This window comes from Microcaecilia unicolor, chromosome 2 (genome assembly GCF_901765095.1).
Source record: "Microcaecilia unicolor chromosome 2, aMicUni1.1, whole genome shotgun sequence".
NCBI lineage: Eukaryota > Metazoa > Chordata > Amphibia > Gymnophiona > Siphonopidae > Microcaecilia > Microcaecilia unicolor.
The window spans coordinates 114,374,412-114,393,113 of NC_044032.1; the positions used below are offsets into that span (position 1 = coordinate 114,374,412).

Sequence of the window (18,702 nt, forward strand, 5' to 3'; positions counted from 1 at the left end):
GGGTTCCGGAGCACTTCCCGACACTTGAAAGACTTTTCCGAAGAAAAAACACGTCAAAATAAATTTGGACGCGCGAGGTCGACTTTCCGGGGCTCGACACGGCGAAAACACGACCGTACCGAGTGCAGACAAAAGAAGACCGGCCGGCTCGAGCCGGTTTCGGGCGGGAAGACGGCCGCGCATGCGCGGTGCGCGCGAGGACTAGCAAAGGACTTTGCTAGAGAAGTTTCCGATTGGAGGGGCTGCCGTGGACGTCACCCATCAGTGAGAACAAGCAGCCTGCTTGTCCTCGGAGAAGACCAGTTTCACATAAGGACCTCCTTGAGTACCTTATGCACAGGAGCTGTCACAGCCTCCTTAGGTGGAGAGGGATAATCCAGGACCACAAGCATCTCAGCCCTGGGCTCATCCTCCACCTCCATAGGGAATGGAATGGCAGCAGTCATTTCCCGTACAAAAGATGTAAAGGAGAGGCTCTCAGGAACAGACAGTCTCCTTTCAGGTGGAGGGGAAGGTTCAGAGGGAATCCCAAAAGACTCATCGGAGGAAAAGTATCTGGGATCTTCCTCCGATTTCCACGCTCCTCTTCAGTATTGGAAAGCACTTCCCTAAAGGAATTCCGAGACTAAGCCTACCTCAACAAAGAGGATCGACGTTCTGGATGGTGATGTCGAGAGGCCAACACCAAAATGGACTGCAGTGAAGCTTCCTACACCGACGAAGGGAACTCGACCTGGGTGGTAGCCAACATCGGCACCGAAGAAAGGAAGTCGACCTGGGTGGTAACAGACATTGGTGACGCAAGCGGCACCAAGGATGGGAACCTCACCACAGGTGAAGGGCCAGATGCCGCTGCAGAAGATGGCACGGAAAGCGCAAGCACCCCTGACATTGAAGCAGACTGGTGCAGCAGTCCTTCCAGAAGTTCTGGAAGCAGGGCCTGGATGCGCTCACCGAGAGCCGCCATCAGAGAAGGCTGCGGGGCCAGTGGAGCAGCCGGTGGTAGAATCTGCTGAGGTTCATGAGCAGGTACCGGGCTGCCAAGAGGCCGACGCATCGGCACCTCCTGAATGGAGGGGGAGTGGTCCCTCGGCGCCGAAGCTTCTCAGGTGCCAAATCCTTCGATGCCCCGGAGCTCCCGGCGCCATGTATCAAAGGAGAACGGTGACGGTGCTTTCAACTTCACTCAATGCCTGTCACCAAGGCTCCTCAGTGCCGACGAGGACAAAGTGGAATCCTCACGTCTCCTCGGGGTCGGGGGCTGCACAGCAGAAGGTCTTGAGACAGGTGGAGACCCACTCAACACCTCACTACTCCCTGCGCGTGTTGGCCCTCAGCAGCCATTACCTCTGCTCCTGACAACAATGCTTCCCTCGATGTCGACGTCGAAGGACCAGACCGAGCCCCAAAATGTTTCTCACATTGGGCTTCTCAAGCTACTTGGGTCCTATTCTCCATACGAAAACACAGAGCAAAAGTAGATGGGCTGTGGTCGGGCCCACGGCACTGGATACACCACAAATGGGTATCAGTACCTGAGATGGTCCAGTTGCACCAAGTACGTTTGAAGCTGCTGGGTGTCTTCGATGACATGGAAAGAATAACGGCTTCAGCAAAATCAAAGAACTCGACTGTGCCAATAAAAAAGGCACAAAAAAAGAGGGAAAATCAGGCCATGTCAAAAAAGAAAGAAAACAAACTGGGAAAAAAGAAACTGAGGATTTACTAAAAGGAAGCTTTTTTTTTTTTTTTATATATATTTGAAACAAACTAAATCGCTGAAAGAAGACTTCTTCCCGGGCCAAAACTAGGAGCACAAGAGGAACCTGCCGCACTTTGTTGTGGGGAAAAAAGAAACTGAGGTATGCGCTTGCACGGAAGGCGGGAAGTCAGTCTGTGCATGACGTAACTTGCGCGAGGGTGGGACACAGGGAGGGAAGGCCCGAAGGAAGGTGATCTGCAGACTGCCGCGCTCCTTTCACACAGAGCGAGGTCGAGGTGAGGCACTATGATTTGAATTCAGGGGGGCCCAGCCCGATGGTGGACGGAGGGGGGCAGGTGGAGAGGGGGCGGCGACGATGATCTCGGGAGGCGGCAGCGGCAGGGCCCTGGGGGCAGCCTTGCCCTGGGCCCGGCCCAGTCTCTCGGTGGCCCTGCCTGGCACTGGCCTTGTTCTCCAGCTACTGAAGCTGAATCTGTCCAGTCACAATCAGGGCACAGACTGTAGAAGTCTCCCCAGCACTGGCTTTGCTTCCCAAACACTGGTGTTGCCATCTAATCACCACTAAGCTTCTTTGGTTCCATGCCTTCTATACAGGATTACTTTGTCTCATGCATTTTTTAAATCAGTTACTGTTTTCATCTCCACCACCGCCTGTGGGAGGGCATTCCAGGTATCTTACCACCTTCTCAGTGAAAAAATACTTCTGACATTATACTTGAGTCTGCCCCCCCTGCAACTTCAATTCATGTCCTCTAGTTCTACCACGTTCTCATCTCTGGAAAAAGTTTGTTGGTCACCCTTCTCTGTACCATTTCTAATTCCATTATATCTTTTTTGAGATGCGGTGAGCAAAACTGCACACAGTATTCGAGGTGCAGTCACACCATGGGCCAATACAAAGGCATTATAACATTCATGTTTTTGTTTTCCATTCCTTTCCTAATAAATCCTAACATTCTATTTGCTTTCTTAGCAGCCAATGCACACTGAACAGAGGGTTTCAACTTAACAATGACAACTAGACTATTTTCCTGGATGGTGACTCCCAATGTGGAACCTTGATTCAAGTAGCTATAGTCTGGGTTCCTCTTTCCCTAGGGTTACCATATGGCTCCGGGGTTTGCTTCCATTGAAAGCAATGGAAGTAAAACCCAGACTGGCTCATTCTGTCCTCCTTTGGTAACCCTACCTTTCCCACATGCATCACTTTGTACTTGCTCACATCAACCATCATCTACCATTTGAATGTCCAGTCTCATAAGGTCCTCTTGCCATTCAACAACTTTGAATAAACTGTGTGTAATCAGAAAATTTAATTACCTCACTAGTTATTTTCATCTCTAGATCATTTATAAATATGTTAAAAAGCAGCAGTCCCAGCACAGACCCCTGGGGAACCCCACTATCTACCCTTCTGCATTGAGACCATTTAACCACACTGCTATCTTTAACCAGTTTTTAAACTACAATAGGACATTACCTTCTATCCCATGACTTTATAATTTCATCAGGAGTCTTTCACGAGGTACTTTGTCAAATGCCTTTTGAAAATCCAGATACACAATATCGACTGGCTCACCTTTATCCATGTTTATTCATTCCTTCAAAGAAATGTAGTAGATTGGTGAGGCAAGATTTCCCTTCACTAAATCCATGTTGGCTTTGTCTAATTAATCCATGCGCATGAATATACTCTGTAATAATGTTCTTTATAATAGTCTCTACCATTTTGCCCAGTACCGACATCAGGCTCACCGATCTATAATTTCCCCGGTCACCTCTGGAACCCTTTTTTAAAATTTGCATTACGTTGGCCACCCTCCTGGTACCATGCTGGATTTTAAAGATAAATTACATATTACTAATATATTTATTTAGGACCAATATATTTTTGTACATTTGATTGTTTTATATACTTGATTTTTAAAGGTACAAAATATACGTCTCTTTTATAGAACCTCGATACAGGCATAGTGCTGAAATATGGCATGTGTCGGGTCTTGTAATAAAGCTTGTTCCTCCACTGCAATTCTTGGAGCCCATTGTGCTTCTTTTGCAGTGTTTCATCCACTTTGTTTTCGAATCCCTCTGTCTTGTTGTTTCATAGCCTCCTGACAAGCAGCGTGTAGGTCTTCAAGATGAGATGGGGCGGTACCACAGCCAACACGGATGCCCTCGATGCCTTGGTAATGCATCCAGCCAGAATACGCTCCATCTCCTCTTATAACATGGCACACAAACAATCTTTGGGGACAGACATCAGTAAAGGCATGGTCAGTCCCAGTACGAGGACAGTCAGTGAAGATGCTGGAGGCAAATCAGAAGTAGGTGCCCAGCTTCAGGGAGACTGGGGCATCAGCACACTTTCTACGGAGGGTGACACTTCTCAGCTAGCGGAGGTGCTGGTGTCCTGTGCTTCAGAGAGGACCAATGTCAATACTTCTTTGCCTCCACTCGATGCTCACTCTTATAATTTTTATCTCTTGTTCTTTATATATTGCTTCATAAGAAACTATATTCAGTACAGGATCATCGGACTTTTCCATTGAGGTCACTCCCACCATTTTTGGTTCCTGTTTTAAGGTGGCTCTGACACTGAGGGAGTAGCCTTAAGGGGAAATGGCAGCATCCTATAGACTCCCTCACATAAAGAAAAATACAAACCTGTGGAAACAAATGTTAGCACATGCTGTCAGGTGGCCAGTGGATGCACGGGGTATCAGGAGGGAAGGCCTAAGTAGATCAGGGAGGACCGGGGGGGGGGGGGGGAAAGAGAATATGCAGATGGGCCATAAGGCCTTCCCAGCTCTGCCAAAAGCCATACCACTCCTGGCTAAAACATATGAAGTGTTGCCCTACTGAGTCAGATCAAATCATGTAGCCCATTATCCTGTTTTCAACAATGGCCAGTCCAGGACACTAGTACCTGACAGAGTCCCAAAAAGCAGCAAGATTCCATAACCTCAGTGTCTTTCCCCTGGTCTATTTCAATAATGGCTTATAGATCTTTCCAATTTTTAAGGGGCTTCAACGTCGCATTGGAGCAATGGCTCTGGAAGCACACCAAGACTCAAACAGGCACCAAATCCTGGCATAAGCCACGGAAGTGGACCGCTTGCGGGCTTGCAGGAGAGTGGAAATAACTTTATTGGAATAACCTTTATCCCTCAATTGCGCCCTCTCAATAGCCATGCCGTAAGACCAAAGCGGCCGGCGTCCTCCATGGCTACCGGTCCCTGAGTCAACAGGTTCGGTACCAGAGGTAACGGCAGAGGAGCCTCCAGGAGCATCTGTCGGAGGTCTGCATACCAAGCTCTCCTTGGCCAATCCGAGGCGATGAGGACCACTTCTCCTGGGTGCAGCCGAATCCGCAGGAGCACGCGCCCTATCAAGGGCCATGGGGGAAACACATAAAGTAGACCCGGAGGCCAGGGTTGAGCCAAGGCATCCAACCCCGCCGAGCGAGGATCTCTCCGTCTGCTGAAGAAGCACGAGACTTTGGTATTGGCACTTGTCGCCATTAGATCCATCACGGGCTTGTCCCATTTGGCACAGATCTGCAGGAATACTTCGTCTGCCAGATTCCATTCTGCTGGATCGATCTGATGCCTGCTCAGATAATCGGCCTGCACATTGCTCTGACCTGCAATATGAGCTGCCGACAGACACTGAAGATGCAGCTCGGCCCAGAGGCAAATCAGTTCGGCCTGCACGGCTAGTGCTCTGCACCTTGTTCCGCCTTGTCGATTTATATAGGCCACCGTTGTCGTGTTGTCCGACATCACTCTGACAGCCAATCCTTCCAGGGTCACTTGAAAGGCCAGAAGCGCCTGAAACACCGCTTTCAACTCTAGGCGGTTGATGGACCACTCCGACTCCTCGGGTGTCCATAGACCCTGGGCATGCTTCCCCTTACAATGTGCGCCCCAGCCCTTCAGGCTGGCATCTGTTACTACTAGGCACCAAACGGGGAGCGTCAGCGGCATTCCTCGTCGCAGCATGCTGTCTGAGAGCCACCACTCCATGCTGAGTCGGGCCGCAGGGAGCCAAGTAAGTCTGCATTGGTAATCCTGAGAAATAGGAGACCATCTCCGGAGTAGGGAATACTGTAGAGGTCTCAGGTACGCTCTCGCCCAGGGTACCACTTCCATCGTGGCTGTCATCGATCCCAGCAGCTGGACAATGTCCCAAGCTCGCGGGCGGGGCATCCTCAGGAGCAGACGGACCTGATTCTGAAGCTTGCACCGCCTTAGCTCGGATAGGAACACATAGCCCGAGACTGTGTCGAACCTGGCCCCCAAAAATTCTAGAGATTGTGAAGGGGTCAGGTGACTTTTGGCCATATTGACGACCCAGCCTAGAGATTGCAGTACTGAGACCACTCTGGCTGTAGCTTGTAAGCTCTCTGTTGCAGAGTCTGCTCTGATGAGCCAGTCGTCTAGGTACGGGTGAACCCTGATACCCTCTCGCCTGAGAAAAGCAGCTACTACCACCATTACCTTCGAAAAGGTTCGGGGAGCTGTGGCGAGGCCAAAAGGCAAGGCCCTGAACTGGAAATGCTTTCCCAACACCGCAAACCTCAGAAACTTCTGGTGCGGGGGCCAAATCGGTATGTGCAAGTAAGCTTCTTTCAGGTCTAGAGACGTGAGAAACTCTCCTGGCTGTACCGCCGCAATGACGGAGCGCAGGGATTCCATGTGGAAATGCCGCACTCTCAGGGACTTGTTCACTTCTTTTAAGTCCAGAATAGGGCGAAAGGACCCACCTTTTCGCAGCACCACAAAGTAGATGGAGTATTGGCCGCAGCCTTGCTCGGCGGGAGGCACCGGGGTCACTGCCCCTAACTGAATCAGACCTTGTAAAGTCTCCTCCACCGCCGCCCGTTTGACGGCAGAACCGCAACGGGACTCCACAAACAAGTCTCTTACTGGGGCGTTGAATTCTATTCTGTATCCATCTCTGATCAGGTCCAGAACCCACTGATCTGAGGAAATCTTGGCCCACTCCTCGACAAAGAGGGAAAGCCGTCCTCCGATGACAGGCATCGAGGAGAGGGCCGGCGCACCATCATTGAGAGGGTCGCCCCTGAACTCCTGGTCTTGAGCCACCGGCTGCGGAACGCTTGTCCGAGCGAAAGGAGTTCCTCTGCTGACCACGGGCACGTGAAGTGAACCCAGCAGAACGCCCCGTGCGGTACCTTCTAGCTTCACGGAAGCGAGGTCTGTACGAGGAGTGGACCGCCTGGCCCTTAGAGGAAGGCCTCTGCCTATCTTCGGGCAAGCGCTGGGGTTTTGGATCACCCAGGCCTTTCACAATTTTCTCCAACTTCTCACCAAATAGGAGAAGTCCTTGAAAAGGCAACTTCACCAACCTTTGCTTAGAGGCCATGTCCGCTGCCCAGTGTCATAGCCACAGACGACGGCGAGCCGCCACTGCTACTGCCATTTGTTTAGCTGAAGCTCTGACAAGGTCATAAAGGGCATCAGCCAGAAAGGACAAGGCCACCTCCATCCACGGAGCCACATCCAAGAAGGGCTCCGCTCCATCTCCGAGCTGAGCCACTGCCTGTTGCAGCCAAGCTAGGCAGGCTCTAACAGCATAACAGCTGCATGCAGACGCCCGAACAGTGAGACCTGCAATTTCAAAGGACCGTTTCAATGCTGTTTCCAGCCTACGGTCTTGAACATCCTTCAGGGCAACACCTCCTTCAACAGGGAGGGTAGTTCTCTTTGTCACCGCAGTGACTAGGGCATTCACTGTAGGCATTTGAAAACGAGCCAAATGTCCCTCACGCAGAGGGTATAACTGCCCCATAGCCCTGGAAACTCTTAAAGGTCCCTCGGGGTCAGCCCACTGAGCCGAAACAAGCTCTAGGATGGAGTCATGCAAAGGAAAGGCCCGAGCAGCTTTCTTGGTACTAGCCATCCTGGGATTACCCGAGGAGGCCATGCCACTGTCAGGATCTTCTATCGAGAGGGCCTGCAAGGTATCTGAAATAAGCGCTGGCAGCTCATCACGGTGGAAAATCCTCACCGCGGAGGGATCATCCAGATCCTGTGGTAAATCCGCACCTGACTGGTTCCTCAGGCCAAGAACGTCTGTCAGAGTTCTCCGAATCCTCACACCCCGACCACGGGGGGGGGGGGGGGGGGGGGGGGGGGGGGGGGGAAAGGTGCACCACAATCTGAAGGGGAATTAACCCTTCTGCGCTTACCTTTAGGCCAAGCATCCGGGAAAAAAGCCTCACTGGGCAGTCCCAGGCCAGAATCCATCGGGGGGGGGGGGGGGGGGGGGCAATCAGAGGAGCCTCAGGCGACCCCCTAAGGAAGGGCTCTTTTCATCATGTATGCTTTATGCAGCAAAAGCACAAAATCCGGGGAGAAAATCTCACCCTGGGCACCCAAATCCTGTCCGGTGCTAGCCACTCCTGAAATAACCTCATCTCGAGGTGCCCCACCCGGCTCAGGTCTCTCCGTGTCCACGGAGGCCGCGCCATGCGGTGTAAGCAAAATGGCACCCGCTGCCAGCTCAAAGCGGGAAGAAACATCACTCGCCATGCTCGGGCCGGCTCCTACGCCAGTACAGCACGATTTACAGAGCCCTGCTGCTGATTTGCACTTGCCACAAGTGGAACAGCGCTTTACATTGTCTGCAGCCATCGCCGAAAAACGGCGGTAAAATCCAAAATGGCGGTTTCGCGCCAAAATCGCCCCGATTGCGGGCCCACCCCGGAGGAGTTGGAAAACACTCTTACCTCAAAGGATCTAGTGTACAACTACGATCCTGCTGAAAATCAGGTCAAAAACCTCTGTTCCAGCGTCTCTGCGTTTAAAAACGCGACGCAACTTTTTTTTTTTTTTTTTAAAGCTGTGAGGAAAGCAGAGGTATTGAAGACTCCGGAGGCTCAGATGAGTGGGAAAGGCAGGGAAAGGGCAAACCTATATGCCTGCATCCACTGTTGGTGGGTAAGGACAGGGAAAGCAAGGCAATATGTCCACATCCACAGAGGTATGGGTAAGGCAGGGAAAGGGCTAACCTATGTGCCTTTAAAGTGAAGCTGCTATAGCCTCCAACACCCCGGTTAACAACTGGCAAGCCAGGAACCACCTCCCGGCAGATTTTTCTGGAGCTCGAACAAGCTGCAGCCACCCTGCTAGGGGAGATAGAGAATACTGAAGAGGCAGTGGAGCTAGCTGGCCAAGAGGGCACTGTGAAAGTTTGAGTGCTCTCTATCTCCCCTGCTGGTTGATGGACATAACCCATACGTAATAGCTTCATCTGCTTGATGACAAGGAAAAACATGATCAGAGTTCAATAAAGAAAAAAGAAATCAAATGAACTGCTTTATTTTGAATAGTTCATCATTTTATTTAAAACAGATTTGGGACAAGCAGTAAAAATAATATTACAAAAATTAATTTGTAAAAGTAGAAGAGTCTGAACCAGTAACAGAAAAAAAAATTTCCTTAAAAAATATGCAAATTTGACGCACTCTCTTATAAGGAGGAAAGTTTTTTTTTTAATAAGTAGTACCCAACTAATTTAAATCTGAGGATGATCACTTCTGTAAAATGAAATAGTGTTTAGTAAAAAATAAATATAGATTAAACATATAACTGATAGCACTTTTTTTCATAGATTAACATTGTTAATAAATTTAATAAGCTTTTCAAAACAAATTTGTTTAGGAGAAGCAGGCAAATAAAAAAAAAATCAATTTTCAGTACCTTATCTCTGGCTACAGGAAGAGTGGTTTCTATGTGGTCTAAAAACGGAGAGTGTTTCAAAGGCGGGAGACATCCATTCACATCAGGTGCATTTGGCATATGAAACAATGGCAATATAAAAGATCCTGGAAAAGAATATCTGCGTTCATCTTGTAAAGGCACTGTTTGGTGAACTAGCGCTGACTGATGGGGTGGTGAATGAAATCTCTGCCGCTTCACATCATACGGAACATTTTGCTCATCACTTCGCCGCCTGAAAAACAAACCATATCCAGTTTGCTACTTAATAAAGGTCCCAATGTTAAATTACAGAACCATCCAAAACACCCAACACTAGTTTAGCTAATAATAAGGCTGGATATTTCAGCAAACTATTTTAAAAACACGCCTACTTACAGTAGAAATGAGTCAGTTGCTGCATAAAAAACATACTTCACATACATGCATGCAGTTCCCATATAAATATGGTTTCCCATATACTCAGGTGTACTTTTCTCATTTAGTACAGTGAATTGTGTGCTATGTGCAAGTAAATCCTTTCCAATTAATAATGTGAAAAACATGTAAAAACGCAACTTACCGTACTATCCATTCACAATGTTGAATCTGTCTGTGTAGTTTAGAATGTACAGACAGTAAAAAGTGTAATCTGGGCAAAAAAGAACCTAGGTTCATTTGGTGGGTCTTCACAGCTCATTCTAATCAAAGCATTAAAGTTCCTACTCAATCTTACTTAAATCTAATACTTATTTACGGGAAGACTATTGCAAAAATGTAGTATTTTAAATGAATACTAATCACCACCGAAGGTTATAAATTTGCAACTGGTTATTTTAACAAGAATGTATTTGTTACTGGGGCTACTGACATTATTACATGTTAATGGGGTTACTGATATTCTTGCAGGAACTGCAGTCCCACATATGAAATTGCACTGGGGTATCAGAAGTCATCATTATTAAAATGATGACTTCTGATACCCCAGAAAACTAAGAAAACTAAAGCACGTACTGAACGTAACACTACTCTTCCGCTCTATGATTCTTATTGTGGCTCCGCCATATGAACTTATCTTATCACTACATCACATTGTATTTGTTCACACCGAAATCGGTAACCGCCTTTCCGGTACTATGCAAACCACAATGAGCCTGCAAATAGGTGGGAAAATGTGGGATACAAATGTAACAAATAAAAATAAAAAAGTACCCATCAAAAATCAGGAAACAGAATAAACCTAAGTTCAGAAACCTACCTTATCAAATAAGTTGCTAAATCAGAATTTAAAAGTAACATTTTTCAAAACCAAATCTGAAATCGTTCAATTCCCAATTAAATTGTTACAAATTTTCTACTACAAGTTTGATCTCCTAAGCCAAAATGTATTCATACCTGGTAGTTTCCTTTCCTCGAGTATTACCAGACCACCTTTCCTCGAGTATTACCAGACCAGTCCAGACCAATGGGTTACATCCCCTTACAGGTGGGGGCTGCCGCGGACGTCGCCCAGTCGTGGGGGCAAGCAGCCTGCTTGTCCTCGGAGAACCTCCGCTCTCAAGACAAATCCCTCCTTTTCAGTACCCTTCTCCACCATCGCCAACTCCAGACTCCGCCCTTTCTGCCGCACCTCACCCCATGCTTGGAATAAACTCCCTGAGCCCATACGCCAGGCCCCCTCCCTGCCCATCTTCAAATCCTTGCTCAAAGCCCACCTCTTCAATGTCGCCTTCGGCACCTAACCACTATTCAAGAAATCTAGACTGCCCCAACTTGACATTTCGTCCTTTAGATTGTAAGCTCCTTTGAGCAGGGACTGTCCCTTTTTGTTAAACTGTACAGCGCTGCGTAACCCTAGTAGCGCTCTAGAAATGTTAAGTAGTAGTAGTAGTAGTACAGCGGATGGACACAGAAATACTGAATATTTCAATGAATCACTAGTGTAAGAGCTGATGCAGCCTGGAATTCTCCAGTTTGCCACTGTCAAAGCAGGATTATGTCTACCTTGCCAAATACCACCTTAAATCCCATCTAAATCACTGCAGTACAAAGCATGAGAACTGGATTTCCAATGAACTATACACAGAAACACCAAGAGAAAGCAGGTGAAGCCCCCAAAATATCCCATTCATCATAGTCTTTCAGAGTCTGTTCAAGTGATCAGACCCCTGATGCAGGCAATCTTTCTGCCGAAAACACGGCCATGTCGGGTCATCAGCATCTTAATGTGACTGATGGTAGGATTAAAGATGGCTGGTTCCACAAAGTGTATCCATCTCTCTCACTGTGTTTGGTGTTTAATGTACATTGCTTCAATGGCCCCCTTAATCCACAGTGCAAGAGGATTTAGAGGTCACATGGCCCTTGTATAGTCCCTGGAACAAAGCCTATCCAAAAGGAGGAAGGGATTAGTCATTTTGAATAATGCAGGAGGGCCTCACAGACATCTAAATTATGGAGTCTGTCTGAGCCTGCCCCTTCTCTCCAAAAAGGACACCGGAACCACTACCAAATTCACATGGAACGGAGAAACCACTTGCAAGAGAAAAGAAGGGTGCTACCCACAATAAGAAAGCTTCATCCAAGATGGCCATGAAAGGGTCCTTGCAGGACAGGACTTGCAATTCCAAAACACACCTGGCTGAGGCAATAGCTACTAAGAATACCATTTTTATAGTAAGATTAATCAACAAAACCTTTTCCAGGGGTGCCCAAAGGCAGGCCCGGAAATGACATTCAGAAACAAATTAACATCTCACTGCAGTAGAACAGATCGAGGAGGAGGAGTTTGAAGCTCTCTCATCCCTCTTAAGAAATGAATGATGTCAGCAGCACTGCCAGGAACACCCCTAAAATACTGCCCCTGGAAGCAGGAGAGGGCTGGAACTTGAACCTCAAAGGAGCTGAGTGCCAAACTGTGCTCCAAGCCCCTCTGAAGAAATTCAAGAATCTCCAGGACTTGCACCCTCACCCTTCCTCCTCAGATACTATCTCTCAGAAGACCAGACCATAACATAGGGGATCAGGATCTTCCAACAATACTGGACTTTGCCACAGCAGCCTCTGACCCCACTGAAGTGGAAAATGGGAGCCTGTTACAAGCCATTCCAGGTCAGCATATCACAGTCAGTGGGGCCAATCCAGCATGACCAATAGGTCAAGGAAAGGATGACTGGCCATGCTTCATAGAACCCTGCCATTCAGCAGACAAGGAGGAAAGACAAATGAACTATTGACAATGCCACTGCTGAACCAGGGCCATCAAACCCCACCAACCCTCTCTCTGCCAAGGTACTCATTTCCCACTCCCCCAGATTCAATGCATTCTGGCTGATGAGGTCCACCTACACATCCTCAGTGCCTGCTAACATTGCTGAAAGATGAACCTTGACCCAACTGCAAATCCAGATAGCCTCCAGGGCAACCACTACATTCCAGGTGCTTCCCTATTTGTTGATGTAAAAAAATTGCTAAGGCATTGTCTGAAAGAATGTCCCCTTCAACATGGGAAGGAACTCCAATATGGCTAACTGAATGGCTCGTTTCCATGTCATCGATGGGACACGACTCCATGCAGGTCCGGCGACCTTGTGCAACTCCCCTCAGGCAATGCGCACCTCAGCCATGGATAATCACATCTGTGATGACCACTATCCACTGAGTCCAGAGGTACTCCCTTGAGTGGGTGGTGAGGACAGTGCAGGGACTTGGGGGTGGGGGGTGTACCTCAAACTTCTGGGATCAAGGAGCCCAAAAAAGAAAGTAGGGTTCACTGTAACAGACACATGTGGGCTCCTACCAAGACACTATCTTCCACGATCACCACCACAGAATCAAGGTGCTACAGATAGTCCCAGGCTCAAGGGGCCCTCTGAGCATACTGCTGTCAACCTTCTATGACTGCAACTTGTGCATGCACTCTTCTTGGAAAAACACAGCCCTGTGCCTGGTGTCAAAGCAAACTTTGAGGTACTCTTGCTCCTGGGATGGAAACCAATGGCTTCTCATAGCTCACTACCCATTCTGCACCCAGATGGGAAAATTAGGTTCTTACCTTGGTAATTTTCTTTCCTTTAGTCACAGCAGATGAATCCATTACGAATGGGGGAGATAGAGAACACTGAAAACCATAGTGCCTCTAGGATGGCTAGCTCCATCTGCCTCAGTATTTTGAAGCTTCCAAAGCAGTGTTAAACCACAAAGTAGCATAACATGAACTTTCCTCACAGCGAACGAACGCCCCAGAACAGGAGCAATAACACAAAGGAGGGACGAACTCAACCTCCTGTAGTAGAACAGAAATCCTGAAGACTGTTTTACAACTTCTCCCAATGAGGGAACATATCTGCAGGAAAAACTGAATACAAAACAGAGTCAATCAGGGAGGGATCATGGATTCATCTGCTGTGACTAAAGGAAAGAAAATTACCAAGGTAAGAACCTAATTTTCCCTTCCTTGTCATCAGCAGCAAATGAATCCATTACGAATGGGATGTATCAAAGCAATCCCTAAATAGGGCGGGAACAAGCCACACCACGCGCAAGCACTTGTGCTCCAAAAAGCGTGTCCCTCCTGGCAGCCACATCCAGCCTGTAATGATGGGCAAAAGAGAGCTTAGAAGCCCAAGTAGCTGCACTACATATCTCTTGAAGAGAGAGTGCTCCCGTCTCAGCCCAAGAAGAGGAAATCGCTCTTGTGGGATGTGCCTTAAAGGCGTCAGGCGGAGGCCGGCCAGATAACAGATATGCAGAAAAAATGGCTTCCTTAAGCCAATGAGCTATAGTGGCTTTAGATGCTGGAGACCCTCTGCGAGGACCTGACAATACAAAAAGGTGATCAGAAGTCCTGAAAGCATTAGATATCTGCAGATAACTGCAACAGAGCCCTGCGCACATCCAGAAGGTGCAACTGCCCAAAAGATTCCAGAAACTCCTCCCTAGTAAAGGAGGGCAGATAAATAGGCTGCTTTAGGTGAAACGCTGAAACCACCCTTAGGCAGGAAGGAAGGCACAGTACGTACCTTTACTCCGGACTCTGAGAATTGCAGAAATGGGTCTCGACAGGACAGCGCCTGGAGCTCAGACACCCGTCTCGCCGATGTAATGGCCACCAAAAAGACTGTCTTTAGAGTCACATCCTTCTCCGAAGCTCGCCTCAGCGGCTCGAAGGGCAAACACTGAAGAGCCTTTAATACTAGCCCCAGGTTCCAAGCTGGACAAGGGGCCCGCACGGGAGGCCGGAGCCAAAGCACCCCTCTAAGAAACCATGCAATATCCTGATGCGCAGCCAGGGAGAGGCCAGCAATCTTCCCCCGAAAGCATGCCAACGCTGCCACTTGAACACGCAGGGAATTATAGGCCAAGCCTTTTTGTATATCATCCTGCAAAAAGTCAAGTATCGGCAAGACAGAAGCCCGCATGGGTGTGATCACTTTAAAACCACACCAAGCCTCAAACTGGCGCCAGATCCGAGCATAGGCAACGGAAGTGGAACGCTTGCGGGCCTGCAGGAGAGTGGAATTGACTGTGTTTGAATAGCCTTTGTCCCTCATTTGTGCCCTCTCAATCGCCATGCCATAAGACCAAAGCGGCAGGGATCCTCCATGGTCACCGGACCCTACGTCAACAGGTTCGGTACCAGAGGCAAAGAAAGGGGAGCCTCCACCAGCATCCACCGGAGGTCCGCATACCACGGCCGCCTGGGCCAATCCAGGGCAATGACGAACAACACTCCTTGATGCAGCTGAATTCACAGGAGGAGTCACCCTAATAAGGGCCAAGGAGGGAACACATACAGGAGGCCCCGGGGCCAAGGTTGAGCCAAGGCATCCAACCCCGCCGAGCGAGGATCTCTCCATCTGCTGAAAAAGGATGGGACTTTGGCATTTGTGCTTTAGGCCATAAGATCCGCTACGGGCGTTCCCCATTTGGCACAGATCTGAAGGAACACTTCGTCTGCCAGTTCCAACTCCGCAGGGTCGATTTGATACCTGCTTAGAAAGTCAGCTTGCACATTGCTCTGACCTGCTATGTGAGCTGCTGACAGAAGCTGCAGATGTAGCTCGGCCCAGTTGCATATCTCAGCGGCCTCTGCGGCCAGTGCTTGACACTGAGTGCCGCCTTGTCGATTTATGTAGGCCACTGCTGTCGTGTTGTCCGACAGAACTCTGACAACCAGTCCCTCCAGAGTCATGTGAAAGGCCAGAAGAGCCTGGAAATTCGCTGTCAGTTCCAAGCGATTGATGGACCACCCTGTTTCCTCGGATGTCCACAGACCCTGGGCATAGCTTCCCTGGCAATGTGCTCCCCAGCCCTTCAGGCTGGCATCCGTTACCACCAAGCACCAATTGGGAAGCACCAGCGGCATTCCTCGCCGCAGCATGCTGTCTGAGAGCCACCACTCCATACTGAGCCGGGTCGCAGGGAGCCACGTGAGTCTGCGTTGATAATCTTGGGACATAGAAGACCATCGTTGAAGCAGGGCAATCTGCAGAGGTCTCATGTGCGCTCTCGCCCATGGCACCACTTCCAAGGTGGCCGTCATCGATCCCAACAGCTGGACAAAGTCCCAAGCTCGCAGGCGAGGCACCTGCAGGAGCAGACGGACCTGATTCTGAGCTTGCACCACCTTTGCTTGAGGAGAAAGACAAACCCCGAGGCCGTGTCGAACCGGACCCCCAAATATTCTAGAGATTGAGAGGGTGGTCAGGTGACTTTTGGGTATATTGACGACCCAGCCCAGAGACTGCAGTACTGAGACCACTTTGGCTTTTACGTGACGAATCTCTTCTGCAGAGTCCGCTCTGATGAGCCAGTCGTCGAGGTACGGGTGAACCCGGATAACCTCTCACCTGAGAAAGGCAGCTACTACCACCATTACCTTGGAAAAGGTTCGGGGAGCTGTGGCAAGGCCAAAAGGCCAGGCCCGAAACTGGAAATGTTTTCCCAACACCGCAAACCGGAGGAACCGTTGGTGCGGGGGCCATATAGGAATGTGCAAGTAAGCTTCTTTCAGGTCCAGAGACGTGAGAAACTCTCCTGGCTGAACCGCCACAATGACGGAGTGCAGGGTTTCCATGTGAAAATGCCACACTCTTAGTGACTCGTTGACTTTCTTTAAGTCGAAAATGGGCCGATAAGACCCGTCTTTTCGCGGCACCACAAAGTAAATGGAGTAACGACCGCAGCCATGTTCGGCGGAAGGCACAGGGATCACCGCTCCAAGGTGCAACAAGACCTGTAAGGTCTCCTCTACCGCCGCCCGTTTGACAGCAGTGCCGCATCGGGACTCCACAAACACATCTCTCACCAGGGCACTGAATTCCAATCGGTAACCTTCTCTGATCAGGTCTAGGACCCACTGATCCGAGGTAATCTTGGTCCACTCCTCGAGAAAGAGGGAAAGGCGTCCTCCTACAGATGTAAAGGAAGAGTGGACCAGCGTCCCATCATTGTGGAGGACGGCCCTGAACTCCTGGCCTTCAGCCTGCCGCTGCGGAACGTTTGTCTGAGCAAAAGGAGTTCCTCTGCTGAAAACGGGCACGTTGAGTAAACCCAGCAGAGCGCCCCGGGCGATACCTTCAAGCTTCACGGAAGCGAGGTCTGGAGGAGGAGGGAACCACCTGACCCTTGGAAGGAGGCCGCGGGCTATCCTCAAGTAACCTCTGGGGTTTAGCATCCCCCAGGTCTTTAACAATCCTCTCCAACTCCTCTCCAAATAACAGAAGGCCCCAAAAGGGCAACTTCACCAGCCTTTGCTTAGAGGCCATGTCTGCCGCCCAATGCCGTAGCCATAGAAGGCGGCGGGCGAATACCGTCACAGACATCTGTTTAGCCGAAGCTCTGACCAGATCATAGAGGGCGTCAGCCAAAAATGACAAGGCTGACTCCATTTGCGGTGCAACCTCAGCAAGGGACTCCGCACCATCCACGGGCTATTCCACTGCCTGTTGTAACCAAGAGAGAGGCAGGCTCGAGCAGCATAAGAACTGCAAACAGACGCCCTTAAGGCTAGGCCTGAAATCTCAAAGGACTGTTTTAGCGCTGATTCCAGCCGCCGATCCTGAATGTCCTTCAGGGCGACCCCTCCCTCTACTGGGAGGGTGGTCTTTTTTGTCACCGCCGTGACTAAGGCATCCACTTTAGGAATCCCAAAACGGGCCAAGTGCTCCTCACTCAAAGGGTAAAGATGCCCCATCGCCATAGCCACTTTCAAGGGCCCCTCAGGGTCAGCCCATTGAGCAGAAATAAGCTCTTGGATGGAGTCATGCAAAGGAAAGGCTCGAGCAGGCTTCTTAATACTCGCCATACTCGGATTACCAGAGGAAGCCTCGCCTTTAACAGGATCATCAATAGAGAGGGCCTGTAAGGCATCAGAAATAAGTGCTGGCAGCTCATCGAGGTGGAAAATCCGAACTGCAGTGGGATCATCCAGATTCATTGGCAAACCGGCACCTTCCTCTGGCTCCTCAGACCACGAAGGCCTGCCAGATCCCTCAGAGTCCCCACAGCCCTACCACGGGGGGGGGGGGGGGGGGGGGGGGGGGGGGGTTGCGCCACTCTCTGATGGGGAATTTACCAGTCTATGCTTAGCGTGCATCCAACGCTCAGGGGAATCCAAGTCTGACATCAGCCCCGGGCCATCATCAGTTGGAGGGGTACCAGGTAGCAACTCAGTGTCAGACACCTGTGGCAGAGCTCTTTTCAGCATGAAGGCTTTATGTAAAATAAGCACAAACTTGGGGGAGAAAAACTTTGATGTCCCGTCTCCGAATTAGGAGCCACAGGGAACGGAGCTCCTCTGGTAGTCTCAGCCCCCCTCTACTACTACTACTTAACATTTCTATAGCGCTACTAGGGTTACACAGCGCTGTACAGTTTAACAAAGAAGGACAGTCCCTGCTCAATGGAGCTTACAATCTAAAGGACGAAATGTCAAGTTGGGGCAGTCTAGATTTCCTGACTAGAGGTTTGGTGGTTAGGTGCTGAAGGCGACATTGAAGAGGTGGGCTTTGAGCAAGGATTTGAAGATGGGCAGGGAGGGAGCCTGGCGAATGGACTCAGGGAGTTTATTCCAAGCATGGGGTGAAGCGAGGCAGAAAGGGCGGAGCCTGGAGTTGGCAGTGGTGGAGAAGGGTACTGAAAGGAGGGATTTGTCTTGAGAGCGGAGGTTACGGGTAGGAACGTAGGGGGAGATGAGGGTAGAGAGGTAGGGATGGGCTGCAGTTCGAGTGCATTTGTAGGTTAGTAGAAGAA

General features: G+C 49.7%; 1 protein-coding gene across 1 annotated transcript in view; it reads right to left on the reverse strand.

Moving 5' to 3' along the window:
- Positions 1-18,702, reverse strand: part of TENT2 (terminal nucleotidyltransferase 2) — a 245,491-nt gene that overhangs the window by 158,353 nt on the left and 68,436 nt on the right. Inside the window, exon 3 of the mRNA XM_030191942.1 lies at positions 9,451-9,703. Coding sequence (XP_030047802.1) covers positions 9,451-9,703 — 253 coding nt within the window. The remainder of the gene's footprint in view (positions 1-9,450; positions 9,704-18,702) is intronic.